The 16,622-nt window shown below is 36.1% G+C and overlaps 1 protein-coding gene across 1 annotated transcript in view; it reads left to right on the top strand.

Annotated features, from left to right (window-relative positions):
• The window catches only part of LOC108723677 (uncharacterized), a 33,175-nt gene extending 19,821 nt beyond the window's left edge, over positions 1-13,354 (top strand). The window contains 4 exon segments of the mRNA XM_073512030.1: positions 11,954-12,074; positions 12,077-12,231; positions 12,886-12,970; positions 13,079-13,354. Of these exon segments, the coding sequence (XP_073368131.1) occupies positions 11,954-12,074; positions 12,077-12,231; positions 12,886-12,970; positions 13,079-13,354 (637 nt within the window).
• The last annotated feature ends 3,268 nt before the right edge of the window (positions 13,355-16,622 follow it).

Here is a 16,622-nt window from a genome sequence, read left to right as displayed (position 1 = left end):
CCGTCGCTTCGCCGGTGTGCATTACAAAGTCAAAAGGAAGATATTGCTATTAAGATCACGCGTGTATAAGATAAAAGTGGGATTTTCTGACGTTGCAAGTGTTACTCATTCTCTTTGATGTGTAACTCGACTTTGTTGCGTTCCTCGCACGCACAATTTAAAAGAACACATCAGAGCTATCAAGGCGACAGAAATTTCACCGTTTGACGGAAATTTCCCCGATATCTGTATGTATGAATTTGTTGCAAGTGTTTTTACTCCACCGCTCCTCCGTTGGATCCCCATTCGCATTCCACGGACAAATCGAAATTACAGTAATTGTGACAATCGTAGTTACTACAATTGCCATAATTACTCTTAATGCTATAATACTCGTGATAATTGCCATAATATTTCAAATATTTGGTTTCAAAAGCAACCTGTTGCAATCGATTGTTGTATCGATTGCCGATTTATACGGGATATTCAGAAGACATAGTTCAGAAGATGTTTTTTTAACTATATTTAAGTTTAATTCTTTCTCGTCTGACAGAGACTCTTCATTGAAAATTATTGAAACATATTCAACTTTAATAATTATAGGAATTAAAAAATGTTTAACTAAATATAGAAGAGATTATATATAGTATTTGTTTTCATAGCAAATGTGTGTGAATAATTTTTTAGAAGAATCAATTTTCTAAAATATCTTTTATTAGAACTACAGAATACGCTGTACTTAATTGATAAAAACTTTTTTGAAGTGTACCTAATAATTTCTGAAGTTAAATTTTAAGTAGATTCTATTATATTCCAACACACACAGATTCTTAAATAAAAATTTAGTTATAAAGATAAATGAGTTAAAAATTAAAAATACAGTAAGTAATAATCTACCCCTGTTAAAAGTTCATCTCCAAACTGGCAAAAGAAAAGATATTTGTGTAATTAAAAAAAACCATTACTGGTTTCGAAATATCCTGTATAAGTGCAAGCGACAGCCGTCATCGCCAAAATAAGTGGAGTCGGGGTGCCCGTTTCCGTGTATCTCACCGGTGCTCTCCCGGAAGCGTGATCGTCGGCCTCCCGGAAGCGTGAACACGAGGCGGCGAACGGTCGGCTGTTGAAGCAGGATACGGCGGGGACAGGTGGCTGACCGACGTCCGCAAGTGGGCAGGAAGGAGGACATCAGGACCCTGATGCCCCGGAGGGAGGTGGACGAGGACAGGAGTTACGGTTTCGTGGTCGTTCCGTGCGTGCGACGTAATTTCCCGCAACGCCGCCGTCTGTCCTTCCGCGACGACGCGACACAACGAGACAGGACGCGACGCGACGCGACGCGTCGCGACGCGGCCCCGCGCACCGCGTCGCACCGACATATGTGCACATACTACGTACGTTTACGCCATTGTTCCGTCTCACCCTCGTCCTTCCTTTTCGCATACGAAATCGAACATTCCCGCGTTACCTCCGTCGGGATATAACGCGATCCTTGCTCAGGCGAGACGGCATCTTCAAGTGGCACGCTCACTGGGGCGTCTAGACGCCTTACATCGCGACGTATAGCTTAGCTCGTCTCGTTCCATCTCGTCTCATCCCGCTGCGTCTCGTTTTCTCCCCATGGATGTTTCTCTGGTATCGGGAATTCCCGTGTTACGTTCGACGGTATAGTTCGCTCAGGGATTGGAAAGTCACCCTCGGTAACGTTGAATGAGCCGACGATCGAGAACGTTCGAAATTTGGTATAAATTGTTCAGACATCTTTCGATTTTAAAAGATACGGAAGATTTTCTAAAATTTTGAATATATTACATATTGCACAGGTAGACTTTAATTCTTTAATTATTATAAGTTTTGATTGTTTAAATAACGTTGTGTTAATACTTTTAGTATTATTCATTTATTTAGGATACTTAAATCCTTTTCATACGATTTTATACTCTGCAATTCCTATGAATTATAAAGGAACGCTTTTCTTCGAGACGGTCGCATCGATCCGTTTTCGAGAACGAGGCACCTTGACGGCGACCTTGCAAGTCTCGGCGATGAATATATATATATATATATAGATGATGCGATTGCATCCATAAAAGGAAAACAACATGATGTGTTAGATTGACTCTCTAGCGTCCCTCAACCCATCAGCAAGATAATATCAATATTAACAGTAAAAAAAGAAAATCTCTTTCTATAGACGTTAAACATAGAAATAACAAAAAATTTTATTTTTAAAAAATTCTTAAATGCTATATATTCAAAAAACTTATAAGAACAATTAGTCTTGATTAAGAATTTTTTTCAGATAATTGAATTTATTTTTAATTTACTTTTCGTAAAAATAACTGATAGAACACTTACAATGTAGATATTGTAAATAAATAATTCAGAAATAAGTTCGCAATATTTTAGTATCGATGAGAATATCGAGACTTTCTAAATATAAGCTTCGTCGGCTGTGTCAATTCCACTTTAAGAGATCGCGAAACTCATAATATTCGGAGAATTAAATATTCATACTTAATAAGACAGAACTTAATGAAGCACTTTCTCAATGACGTGGACACAATGGCGGACTAAAACGTTAATTGAAGACCAAACGGACTGCAAGTAGCTAGATAATCAGATATAAACTGTTTGAACAGGAGCGAGAGAAGAAAAAAGAGAGATCTTTCCGCGAGACAATGCGAGAACGTAGCAGCGATGAAACGAGGGACAAAAACGTCAACGGTTATAACTGTTGTGGCTGCAGTTACGGCGAGGACGTCTGATGTCTGGTGCGGGTGAATTGCACTAGCAGAGCTGGAGGGAAAAGGTATAGTCGAGAGGGACGGGTTACGAGGGGATGCCGTACAGAGTGGCGGACGTGATACTTGGCGCGCAGGGCGATTTCGTAGGGTGGTTCCGAGGATTTCAGCTTTTATTCGAGTCGTTTCGTCTTCCTTTCGGCGATGGATCTCGCGTCTCGCATCTGCAGCGGACAGCCCTGCTGTTGCTTGCCTCCGTGCCACTTTGATCTACCTTTTTTCGGAATTTCTCCACGTACGTAAGGCGCCATGCTCCGACGAATAGAATTAAAGTACGATTTTAAGCACTTCCGTCCGAAAGTCGATAGCGGTACGATCGTTCTTGAAATAGTCGTACCTTGAAATCGCGAAATAATAGATCATTTCTTGCATTTTTATAATAAATATCGTTCTTTAATCGTTTTATCTGATTAAGGAACACCACGCTAAAGAAATCGAAATGTAAATATTTGAAATTAATTCAATAATAAACGTTTATATGAAGACTTTTGTAAGACTGAATACTTACATTTCAATTTCTTCAGCGTGGTATTTCTTAATCAGATAAAACAATTGAGAATCGATATTCAACATAGAAATGCAAGAAATGAATATGTTCCTTTTTTATTCACGTACGGAAGGACGATTTTGATAAAGTATCTAAAAATTTAGCTATAGCTACAGATCTGAAAATAATTTTATTAGATCATCGCAATAATTATGTAGGAATCTCTCAAGTACGATGAGTAATATTACGAAAAATTATTCTACCAGTTTGAGTGTCCTACATAATTATTTTGGTCCAACGAAATTATTTTCAGATGTAGTAAATTTTTGCGTACTGCAGCAAAACCGTCCTTTATACACTTCATTATAGTAGATAAGTGCGATAATACAATTTATATACGTATCTAGATATGTTACACCGGTAAAATAATTATATTTTTTTAGCACAAGAATTGTGATTCTTTTAAAATTAAAAACAAAATAATATCTTCGTAATTTTTAATTTTATTTTTTAATGTAATTCCTTTTTCTAATAATTTAATTTTGTTGATGAAAGTTGTTTCGACAAAATTTACCGCAATAATTAGTCTCAGTATAGTTCGCACGTTGCACAAATGACACACGCAAATGCAAGCAAACTTTTGTGTACAAGTCCGGAGATGCGACAAGTTCTCAAAAGCGTAAATGTCGTAATGTAAAGTCTAGGCATGCTTGAGCAATATGCTTGGCAAATAATATACACTATATTATACCATGATGTCATCTTCTCTATCAAAGTCTCGTAAGCATTTATCAATTAGATGTATGCGTAAGATAAAGGTCACAGTAAATCATTGAGTCTACTTCAGACACACACACACATACACACACACGTGCAAAATATAGTAATAAAAAAACTAAATATCTCTCTTCCAAGAAATATCTCTTCTTAAAAGTCAATTTCCGCTATTTTCTGCTATTTTAATCTCACGCGATTTCCTGTGTATTTTTATGGAAGGCAGCCTGTGTGACTCGAACATCACATGAGAAGGCGTCGGACGATAAAAGTCGTGCGTGATAAGGCCGATGTTTTCATCGAATTAAATACATGCGCGTTAAAAATAAACATATAAATTGCACATATCGCCTGATTTTGTTATGTCTAATTCATCTTATCGAACGTATATGCGCACGTTCCAGTGAATCATTAAATTATCTTCTTGAAAATTTTCAGTTTTACTATCAGTAATATCAATCTTCTTTGTATATTGTATAATGTACATTGTATGATATCGAATAGAACAACGCGAAAGATTTACGAGGGAACAGGACAATAATTTTTGTATCGTGCAATTTTAGAGAAATGTAAGAATGACGTTACGCATTTGTTTTATCCCTTGAAAAAATATTTATATAATTTTATGTTTATATGTATATAAACGTATATTTTTTTATATTATTATAAATGACTGATTTTAGAAGCTTTTTAAGAGAGTTTTTCTTTATATTACGTTTCTTTTAATATATAATCATTTAGTAACATCGCGCAATATGTATTTTTAATGTCAAGACGAAGAAGACCTACGACATTACAGATGTATTGGCTTACACTTTACATAATTTTTGTGGATAAGAATCGTTGCCACTGTCGCCGTTTTTCTCGGAGCACCGAACGAGTGCATAAACATAACCAGCAGAAGTCAAGCAAGATAAGATCTCGTCGCGTCCCTTAGACTAAGACGACTATAAAGGGAGGTAAACGAGGGGCGGCGTTAACTTCTTGTTTCACGGCCGAGGCACGGAAATAGTGAGTCATTTCGACGCGGTGTCGCGCCGAGGAAACTGTCTGCCGGAGGACTACCGTTTTCGCGTAATTCGCGAAGAAGAGTGGGTGCCCATCGCACCCCCGGAGGCTTGTGACCTCGCGAGCGAGAACATTGAAGCTGTAAAAAGTTCATCGTGCACGCGGATGAGATTGGATCGCGCGGTCGCGAATGCAGCGACGGTGGCGGTGCAGACGCCGCGTTGATTGTCGCAGTCGTCGTTAAAGCACGGAAAAGGAAGAAACCGCGATGGAAGAGTAAGGGGAAGGGATACTATGTAGCTACGCGTCCTTGCGAGTTATGATTATTGCTGCACAGCTGCGGCTTTACAATCGGCCGCGCGTTACTCCGGGAAGCGAACTACCCACGTATCTTTCCACCCTCTGAAATATTCCCGAATTATACTTTCTCAGCGTTTTCATAATTGAAATCAAAGGGGATTTGTCGTTAAGAACGGAACACGTCGCGCCTCATGATTAACGAGACTAACTTGGTTCGAAGAACGGCACCACGATAAGATTATCGTAGCCAACGACTCGAATCGTTTCCGACGATCGTTTGAGAATAAAGAACTGAGAAACAAATCACATTGTGGCATTAAGCCACCGGAAACAAGATGTTCCCCTCGTCTCTCATTGCCAACGAGAACGCGCGAGTTCAGGTCAGTTGATTAACGAGTCGTATCCGTTTTGAATCTACTCGTCTTGGCGCCGAATGAACGCCAAGATGTCGCTGACAAAACGTAATGATCGGCGGTGGTGTCACTATAAAATATTTGCCCAAAGAAATCGATAATTGGCGAGAATTAAAGTCATTCCAGTGAGAATCGGATGTTCCAAATAATTGATTCCTGACAATCCTGAAACTATCGTAACAATGAAACTTGTCGCAGTATAATTTCAATAATGATTTATTTTCACTCAGAATACTTTATTTTATGTCAAATAGCATGAAAAAGATAATATGCCTACCAAAAAAACTTTTACCACTTTTATTTTATTAATTATATTCTTTGGTATCGCGACACATGTCGAATTAACACATGGATATCATTTCTAATTTTATCTAAAATTTTATTTTATCTTTTATATATGACGTAACTTTCCTGGCGTTTTTTAATTTTCCTTCTATGTACAATAGTATTTATAGTACAACTCTTCTAATTGCAAATAAGATATGTTACCGCTACCATTAGATAATAAGTGTCTGTAATTTAAATAAAAAACAGACCATTTAGGAAAAATACAAAGAATATAAAATGTAAAAATATATTTCGAACTTAGAGCCCATGCAATCTATATATACAAGTTTAAATATTTTTAATCCAAAATGCTGATGTAATATATAAAGACTTTCAACTTTAATACGTATACCTTAAATTTACGTAAAAAAAAAATCAAAGATAAGAATTTACTTTGTTTTTACACTTATAATTAATAATTAGGATGACAATTTTATCCTCGCGTTGTAGAAATTTTTAAAACATTTCGCTGCTTTAATTCTCAATGCGTATAGCGCTGCATAGGATTAACTCAGGGGTGTTTTCTGTTTTGAGCGATTTACGAGGAAAGCAATGAAAGCGACGGTCAGAATGGGATCGCAAAGCGTAGTATTCGTTCGCCCCGGTTAGTTGCGCGAATGGGGCGAACTACCAAAGCGATACAATATTTCTCGGTAGCGCGTCGCGACATTGCGCCGTCGTTCGCGAATGACACCAAGTCGTTTCGTATCAATAAATACTGACTTTGTGAGAGCGGCGGCTCACGTTCTCGGTTTCGCGGTGGTATCTCGAACGGCTTAATGGCGCTGTTAACTGCCGTATTATTTAACGTGGATTTATGCATCGGAGAGTCGGCCGATTAAAACGCCACCGCGGTTAGCGAAGGACGATGGCTGCCACACCGCCACCGCCGCGCCGCGTTTAGGAGATGCAGATGAGAGGAGAGAAGAGGACGCAGACGTTGGTCGCCGTATCTCGTGCTCTTAATCCCTCGTTATAGCCCGTTGTGACAAACAACCACGTTCCGGCGGAACGGCGGCGAGAAGGACTACAGCGGTGAAAAATACGGAAAACGATTACGATAGCGTTACTTTTGGCGACGTGTGATGAGCTCCGTGACCCAACTTAATACGCCGAGCCCGTCTTCCTTTACATCAGCAATTACATCCAATTACGTCTTGGTGCATATATATGTGCGCATTGTTTAACGTTCGGCTTTTAAAAAAAAAAAAAAACGTACGAAAAACTTTATGTAAGATCACGCGCAGTGGATCGACGTGGATGCGACATAAAGATTGGTATCAAGCGCAACGATGTATTGGGATGCTATTGCCATGACACTGTTGGTCTTACGTACAATCGACAGCTTTTTTATTTCAGAGTAAGGACGGACATTTTATATATAGAACAAAAAAATTATATAGTTCTGTATAACCGCAACAATACTACTTCTATGAAACAATCATGTCATCACTTTTAAAATTTCGATATAATTGACAGAGTTCCGACTCTTTTCCAATGAATATGTAATAATACTTTAAAGAGATTTGTAGCGATTAAAAGCTGAGATCTGAAAATATAAGATATCAACTTAATGTTTTTGTTCTATAAAATATACTGAGAAAAATATCTGGTTGAAAATGAAGAAACTAGAAAATTCTGATTATATCAATCCGGTTATCACAATTATTAGGATTCTAGTAGATTTAACTAGAAAATTCTGATTCTTTATTTTCAAAATTCTAATTAATTCAACCAGACATTTTTTTCTGTGTAGTAACAACTTTTTTATTTTCATCAGAAAATCAACTTAAATCATAGTATTTTTTGATGTCGCTTAAATTATAATATAGATGTTAAGCATAAATTTAAAAAATGTCATTTCTGTCAACATAAAAAGCATAAATTAAATAAAAAACCAAATATCATTAGCAATAAACTTTCTGGTCCTCCTAATATGACAATCCAGACATTTTGCAACGCGAGAGTTGTGAGCGACGTATAAGTCTCTATTTTTCCGAGATTGCAACTATCGCAATCAGCGCGGGAGTGTGTAGCAATTGCGTTCAAGGATCGGGTGTTTTCTAGGACGCGACGAAGGAGAGAGAGAGAGAGATTCCTGGTACGCGGAGAAACGGAATAATTCTATGTGCTCGTGGTGCATACATGAGTGACTGCTGGTGGGAGTGTTAAGAGAAGAGAGAAAGAGAGAGAGAGAAAGAGAGGGAGAAAGATAGAAAGACGAGGTGAGAGGAGTGGTTGGCGGTCGGGCGACGGTCTCGTGCATCATCCACGTCACGATCGCTGCCAATGGGATCTTGGATATCAGGTGATGCTATTGGGGATTTGCATCTCCTGGACGCGCCGAATGCATGAGAGAGGTGAGGAGGCCCTCTCGTCCGTGAGTCGGCTGGCGCGACGAGAACGATGGGAAATCCGGTTGCGATGCATATATAGGCGAGGAAGACGAGGACGCAGTCAGTGCGCATACAGGGTGCTTCCAAATTAAACCATACCAATTTTTATAAGTGCATTCTTTACTTTCGTAACCTAAAATCTTTCTTTATAATTTTTATTAATTTCATAAAACAAAAAAATAAAGTTTTTTATTATAAAAAATTTAATCCTCTATAAGATAAAATCTTTCAGATTGTATGGCATGGGAAACGTTACAGTTTATTTAAAATTGTATAAAATAATAATTAATATAAAAAATACAAAAAACGTAAAGAATAATTTTATGTAGAAAGTGATTAAAGTTTCTTTTTTTGCAAATTTTGTCATTTCAATGATCTTTTTAATTGAAGTAAAAAAACCATCTGCGACCAAGAAAGAACAGAATATAGTACCTAACGAGATTTATTAATAGTGAAACTTATCAACTGAATTTTTACCATGAAGAAATCGACTGCGTTGATTTGTTACAGTTCGCTCGCTAAATTAAAAGCTATTTAATTTGGGACCACCGTGTAGATCGTAGCGGACGCGAGAAAGAGACGCAGATAGATAGCTAGATAGTGCAAACGGGAGAAACGAAGAGAAACGGAACATGGTCGATGTGTCTAGCGCAACCCGGCTGACTGGCTGGCTGGTTGGTTCGGGTAGTAGCTGGCTGGCTGGTTCGGCTGACTGGATCAACCGGGGACCGTCTAGCTTGCGTCTACCCCGCCGTACAAGCCAACCCGGCATTATCTATACGTCTAGACACCCCTGCGCCACCGAGAGAAGACCATAGCGGTTTGGCGCTCCGCTTGTAATTTACAGCGCACCCCGCCGTGTCTCTACACCCACCCACTCCTCTCTCTCTCTCTCTCTCTCTCTCTCCTCCCCCCCTTCCTTTCTCCATCTTTCTCTTTATATCGCTTTCTCCTTCTCTTTACCTCTTTCACACTCCTGACGACGACTAAGATCACGCTTGCACCTCCTCTGCTCGAGTTTTTCCGCATTACCCCCTTCGATCCCCCTTCTTCATCCGTTCTCGCCTTGACGTTCCTTCATTTTTCTGCCATCCGATACCAGCTCGAGTAACTGGGATCGAAAGTTCACCGACGTTATCATAAATCTTGCATCTAAATCGCGAGATCGTTTTTCTTATAATTTCATATGAAAAACCCGATAGAGACGGGATAATTGCATCTGATGACATGACGCGTAAATTGTTACCGCGTTAATCTACATAGTTATTCACGTTGAAAATTCATAATTACACATTTATTATCGTTCATTAGAAGCGGAAAATTGTTGCCGAGAGTTGAATGTTTGTAATTTCATAGAACAATGGCGTAGTAAGCTGCAGACGTTATCGCATTTATTAATACTGCGCAGATATATTTGCATCAAGGTCGGTAGAATGCATGCATGCGATCTCCCATTCGGTCATCCCTTCCACAGTCAGACTTTTATATGACTATTCTATAGCGGTTAGAGGAAGCTCTGTTAATCCTGGCACTAGATAAAAACAAACCCCGTCCGAAGTACGAAATATGCGTCTGCGGCTGGAAAAGCAGAGCAAAATTTCCAATCGATTCCCGCTAAATAAGCGGCGCAGTAAACTTTAATTTAAAATCGTCTGTATCGTTTGTATTCTAATTCATTTTAACAGTTGAAATAATCGTAAATTATTCCTAGGTTACATATTGTGTTATTTTTTCAAGATTTTATCCGAAAGGATAAATCAACATAGGTTTATCGGTATTTTGACACATCTCGCACTATGATTTTTGCGGATTTGACCAAACAGACAATAAATTGAGAAAAACAAACATGATGTGTCTACAGGGCTCTCTCATACATATATCATGTTACTTGTACAGGCTTTTATACAAGTGTAACTATGTAAAATCATAAAAAGATAAACGATATTTAAAGATATCTGAAAAAAATATTAAAATTCAAATTAATAACAAAATAAAATTAAAATTTATTTATAAATTTACAATACGGAAAAAATGGATTGGATGATTCAGCAAAACTATAGCTTACTGCGCGAGTTCAATATCTACAACTAAAAAGATTTGATGATTTAACAAAAAAATTATATCTGTAAGCAATTATGAGTATGCTAATTCAGTTATAATTCTTTGCTGCAATAAAAACTGCTAATATGACAAATTTCCTTCATTACTGTAGCAAAAATATGCGCCATCTTAGCTAGCATATTTTGTTAAAAATTTGAATTTATATGTTGGACTAATTTTTATAGAAAGTTATCTTTGCTGTATTAACAAATTCGCTATTACAACAAATTTATTGATCATCTGTAATCGCTAATTTTATTCAGCGATACAACTTTGCTAATTTAATATAGAAAAATGGTTGTTTGTATATTATGGCTGTGGATTTGCTGGATCAGTAAAGTTTATAATTATTTTAACAAATCTTTTTTGTCCGTGAACTTTTTACGAAACAATTTATCTTGATCGTAATTCTATATAAAAAAATCATCGCTTTGTGTTTCTGATAACAAATTACTTAGATAACTGCGCTAGAATATAGCAAGTGGGTGCGAGGATGAACTTTCGAATTTCGGAGAAAGAAATAGAGGATGACGCGATTTTCCCAGGGGTATAAATCGGACGGAGATGCAGGCTACGACAACGAAGGAAGACGAATGGCTAGACGGATAGATCGACATCGAAAGCCCGAAAGGGGTTGAGGGGGAGAGAATGGCGACGGCGATGAAGGGGCAGACTATGGCGTCGAAGTCAGGGGTTGAACAGGCTGATGTTTTAAGCGATGTAAGTTACAGGCGCTACGAATAGCGGTCTCGGGCGTAGATTAGTCGTAATCTGGGTACATTGCACTCTGCAGCGTCTCCATTTTCTCTCTCTCTCTCTCTCCCTCTCTCTCTATCTCCTCTGTTAATAAATGTGTCTTTCTCCTTTGCTCTCTCTTTCTCTCCACCTTGATGTACGCTCTACACAGTATATCCTTCGGTCGTACGTTCTCATACACTCCAACATCGACTTGAGACGACCTCGATGCAGACGTACTCAGGCCCAGATAGACACTATCGTCGCTCGCTTGATTATTTCCCGGCCACTTCGACAATCGAAGAAGAGTCTCTGGTGCTTATCCCCGTCTGGCTTTGTAACCGCGGAATTATCGCGATCGTGACAAATACCGAATAACGGATTTATGAGATCTTCCACCGAAATGAAATTTCCATCTATTTCATTATTTCAATTTCGATATTTTTCCGGAATAGTCCGATATATGTATATTGGATATGGCAAAATTGGAAAATTTACGAGGTCTATAAAAAAATCGCGCCGATATTGGATATAACTCGAAAATTCGAAATTGCCCGTAAAAAGACACTTTAGACGCTTCATATTTTCATTGCAAAGATTTTCATTCACAATGTAATTATTGAATTAAAGCGATGGAAAAGTTCTATGGTTATTTCAGAAAATGCAGACCGGGAATTTCAATATTACCGCGCGCGATAACTATGGTAACAATCCGAGGTATCGAACAAACCGCGCATATGCTTTGGTCAGGGATTCAATATTGAAGACTTCGTTCGTTGTGCGAAAACATCCGTTCGAATGGTTGAAGAAAAGCAAGATAAAGAAATCAAGAAAGTGACCGAGAGGGTGATCTCTATAACAAAACGTGGTGATGTCTTAAAAAACGAAGTAGCCGCTGATAATATTCGGTAATGCATTTACCATAGAAAGTATATATAATGAGTTTGTTTTTATAGCCATAGAAAGAATAATAATGAATTTGTTTTTATAGTAGCTGAAGTAGTATATACATTTTGTAATTAAAATGAAATAGATACAACCTTAGCCAAAAATATTAGACACCTATATTTTTTCATTTATTTAGAGTTCTTTCACCTGCGCATAGTTACTTATTAATTACCGATGTTATACATAAATTTAAATATAGTTTTTGAAAAAAAAAAGGATAATTTATAGCAAATGTCATAAATCAATTGAGCTAAAGCTTTTTAAATAATGGTTAATAAGGAATCTATCTTTATTTTAAAAAGGTTCCTTAAAACCTTATAAACCCCTCATTATTTAAAAAACTTTAGCTCAATTGATTTATGGCATTTGCTGTAAATTATCTTTTTTTCAAGAACCATTTACATTTATGTATAACAACGGTAATTAATTAATATTTTTTATTAAGACTATGATTTAAATTTAGTAAATGAAAAAGAAAATTCCGAGGAAAATTCCAATACTGTTTAATATAGCAATACAAAACAAACCTAATATATAGTTCGGTAATATTCATAACGACAGTAGACTCATTCTTATACATGAAGTGCAGATGATTATTTCATTAATATTTTCAGCAAGGAAACGAACTTCCTCGAAAACTTGTCGCGATGGTCGTGGCCGCAGAAGTACGAGCATCTAACCGGGCAATTTTTCAGCCAGGTACCTTAAAAACTCTGTCGGTTGGCGAGTCGCGTACGGCAGAAAAAAGAAAAAGAACATGCGAACCGCAGACGAATTTCAATGTATCCGCCGTGTCACTGACCGTAGGTGCTGGCGGAGGAATGCAGAAAAGCGGGACTTCCGGCGAACACTTTCGAGCGTGACCCGCCGGAAGACGTAGCCGAACGTTCGCCGATTCCTTTGAAAGCTTCCCCAGCCTTCCCTAGGACGACATCCGCCCAGATCGGCCATCGTTCATCCCGCACGGAATACAGCTTGGAATTCATGGGTCGTCTCTACATCTCGCCAAAGTGGACGATCGACCCTCCCGCGGATATCCCGGAATTACGCACGATGCAACAAAAATTTATATTTCTAGGTTGAAAGAAGCCTTGAGCTCCAGAAATAGCGTATCAATACATACAGGATAATAAAAAAATTTTTTCATAAAGTTTTGTTTATTTATCAATCATTATCCAAATATCAAACTAACGCTATTTGTCATCATTTTGACATCAAAATGACAAATATATCAGCTTGCTACTTGAATATTGATATATTTAAAAAAACAACTCTGAAGCGTTAGTCACATCTTATTAAATACTAAAAAGACTCTGCAACAGAAGATTTTCATCGTTTGATGAACTGAAGATTGCAATATATAGCTATATGGGAGAATTTATCTATGGAAAGATGCGCGACTATCGTTGATGTATTTCTAAAGTGTCTTTAAAGCTAAAAGCGATCATTTTGAAAAATAATGATATTAATTATTATTTGTAGTATTTAATAAAATATATATAACTATATAAGACTCTAGAGTTTGTTTCTTTGTAAATATAGATACGTTATTAATAATTTAATAAACATAAAACTTTGTGGCCAAACTTATTTCTTACTCTGCGTATACTTGATTTATATATAACATTTTTTTTAAAGAAGAGCGAGCAAGTATAGAAAATAATGCATTATTCTTTTTATATGAAATATGATTAACAAATAGCTTTTGTAAGAAATTTTTCTTGGATTGTAAAATAGTTTAAAATATGTTAATTATATCGTCAACTTAATTATTATCGTTGTAAATACTAAAAACTGTCAGTCTTGTGTGAAGTTTTAATTATCAAATTTCCAAGAATAATTGAAAAATACTGACGTTGTCGACCTTTTTTGATTTATAAAAAACATTTCACCGAAATATGTAATATAATGTTTTATAGACGTTTGTATATACTATGAAAGATTGAAATTATATAAATATTAAAATTAATACAATGTGTGTGTGTGTGTGTGTGTATGTGTGATGGAGGACTACGTCTAAACAAACTATTCAGATTTAGATGAATGATATATGAAACTGTCGACAATGTCAGGCGTAACAGTAAATTCTGGAAATATGCACAGAAGACATATTGTAAGTCTAAAAATATTGAAACTGTCAACAACAAACTCTTTTTATCACAAAAGTTAATTTATCACAAAAATTAATAAGTATCTTAATTAATTAATTGTATTATTTAATAGAATAACAGATAAAATTCGAAAACATTTTTGCGATTGCTAGAAATTATCAAAATAATAAGTTATGAAATAACCAAATGTAGTTAATTTTTAGACGCATGTAGACAATTGTATTAAGAGAAAAATGTTTGATATTTGTGACTATAACTGCATGGTAAAATAATTATGATTAAGAAAATGGGAACTCTATACAGTTACTACTGCTATATAATGTTAGCAGTAATAATTATATTTATAATTTACCTTATATAAAAAAAAATATATATATATACAGTTGAAAAATTTACGTTTTTTAACACATTTCACATATTTCAAATGGTCCACTCAAACTTTTGTGTTAATTTAACACAAGATGAATACATTAAAAGGTAACACAAATAATATGTAAAAAAAATTACACAAAAAGTATAATACTAACACAATTTGTAAGCAAACTGTGGAAGTATATTTTTCCAATAAAATTAAAATTTATGATATGTTAAATTAACACGTACTTTATTCATTTATCTTCAAATTTACGTTTTAAAATACATTTTAAATTAATTTTTTGTTATTTGCTTTTATTTATTTATTTATAAATTATTTTAATACTAATAATAAGAAATGTTGAGTCAAGATATTGATCAACGTAACACAAAATGTTCAAATAACATGGTCACATTATGTTAAATTAATAGTCAGATATGTATGTTAAAAATTTAACACAAAATTTTAACAAGAACTTAAGTGACCGTTTCCAATACAAATACGAAACGTTTTTTATTACGTACGACTCGCATTTTGAAAAAAAATATTAATTATATTATAATATTATTATAATATAATTAATATTTTTTTCAAAATGCGAAGATTTTAATCAACTGCGGCAGATATATAGATTATCGTATAATATGATAATTAAACGCGATACTTCATGAGGACAAATTTTAAACCGATACTTTACGAAAACCATTTGCAATAATTTTTCGCATATCGAAATTTATTTTTAGACACATAGCGATTGCGAAATATGATTTGGACGCAACTCAGCGATATATCGTCGCGTCGCATTCCACGACAGACCGGCATTCGAACGATGTTGCGATTCTCGAAGTATCGAAAGATCGAAGCATCGACAAAATGGCCGCAATTAAACTTCATTTTCGCAAAGAAGTGAAATTTAAATATTTTAGTAAATATTTTTAGAAATGGCTGAAATAGCGAATCATTATGAGAAATATAATTGGCTAAGCCCAACTACAGAACGAAAATCTGCACGCACCTGGCAATAATTAAGCATCCAATGCACATCGAAATGCGCGAAGAGAGCATGCCCGATAAACTCCATATAGAGCGGAACGTCGAAATCACGTAACAGCAACTTCACACACTCGACGCATCACGGAGATCCGATTTTATGGGAAGCACTCGCGATAATTATTTTCACGGAAGATTCACTTTCAGACGATAAACGTCGCGGGAAATATAGAGCTGATTCGAATACGATTCAATGATCGCCGCGGCGCGTTTCATGACTGAACCGCGATTCGAGAACTATCGAAGAGCCATCTCACGATTCTCGAAGTAACGAATGATCGAAGCAGCGACAAAATGGCCGTAGTTACTTCGCGGAGAAATACGATTCAAAATATTTTTAGTAAACACTGGAAATAACCGAAAGACTAAATTATTGTTAATGTCAAATGAAACACAGTTGATGTAAAATGAAAATATGCGCGTATTTGGCAAGTCACGTTATTGTTTCGATATATTTTGAAATGCGAGAAGCGAATATAAATTTTTTCTACGCAGAACAGATCGTTAAAATCTTCTTATTCCTGCATTTTCTTTCTCGCGTTCGCCAAAAATTAATATATCTGTTTCACTTTAAGATCTAAAACTATAATACTGACTCAACTACAAACGTAACGCTATAATCATGCAACTTCACACAACACTCGAGATATTACCGAGATAGACCCGACTTTACGGGAAGCATTCGCGATAATTATTTGCGTGCAAGATTCACTTTCGTGTAATAAATATTACGGGAATACAAGATTCACTTCCATGCAATAAATATTACGGAACAGATTCAAATAATACGATATATGTATGTATTTATAATTGAGCGATCAGCGCGGCGCGTTTC

The sequence above is a fragment of the Mycetomoellerius zeteki genome, unplaced genomic scaffold (genome assembly GCF_001594055.1).
Source record: "Mycetomoellerius zeteki isolate Tzet28-1 unplaced genomic scaffold, Tzet1.0 scaffold25, whole genome shotgun sequence".
Taxonomy (NCBI): Eukaryota; Metazoa; Arthropoda; class Insecta; order Hymenoptera; family Formicidae; genus Mycetomoellerius; species Mycetomoellerius zeteki.
This window is presented reverse-complemented; position numbering and strand designations above follow the sequence as displayed.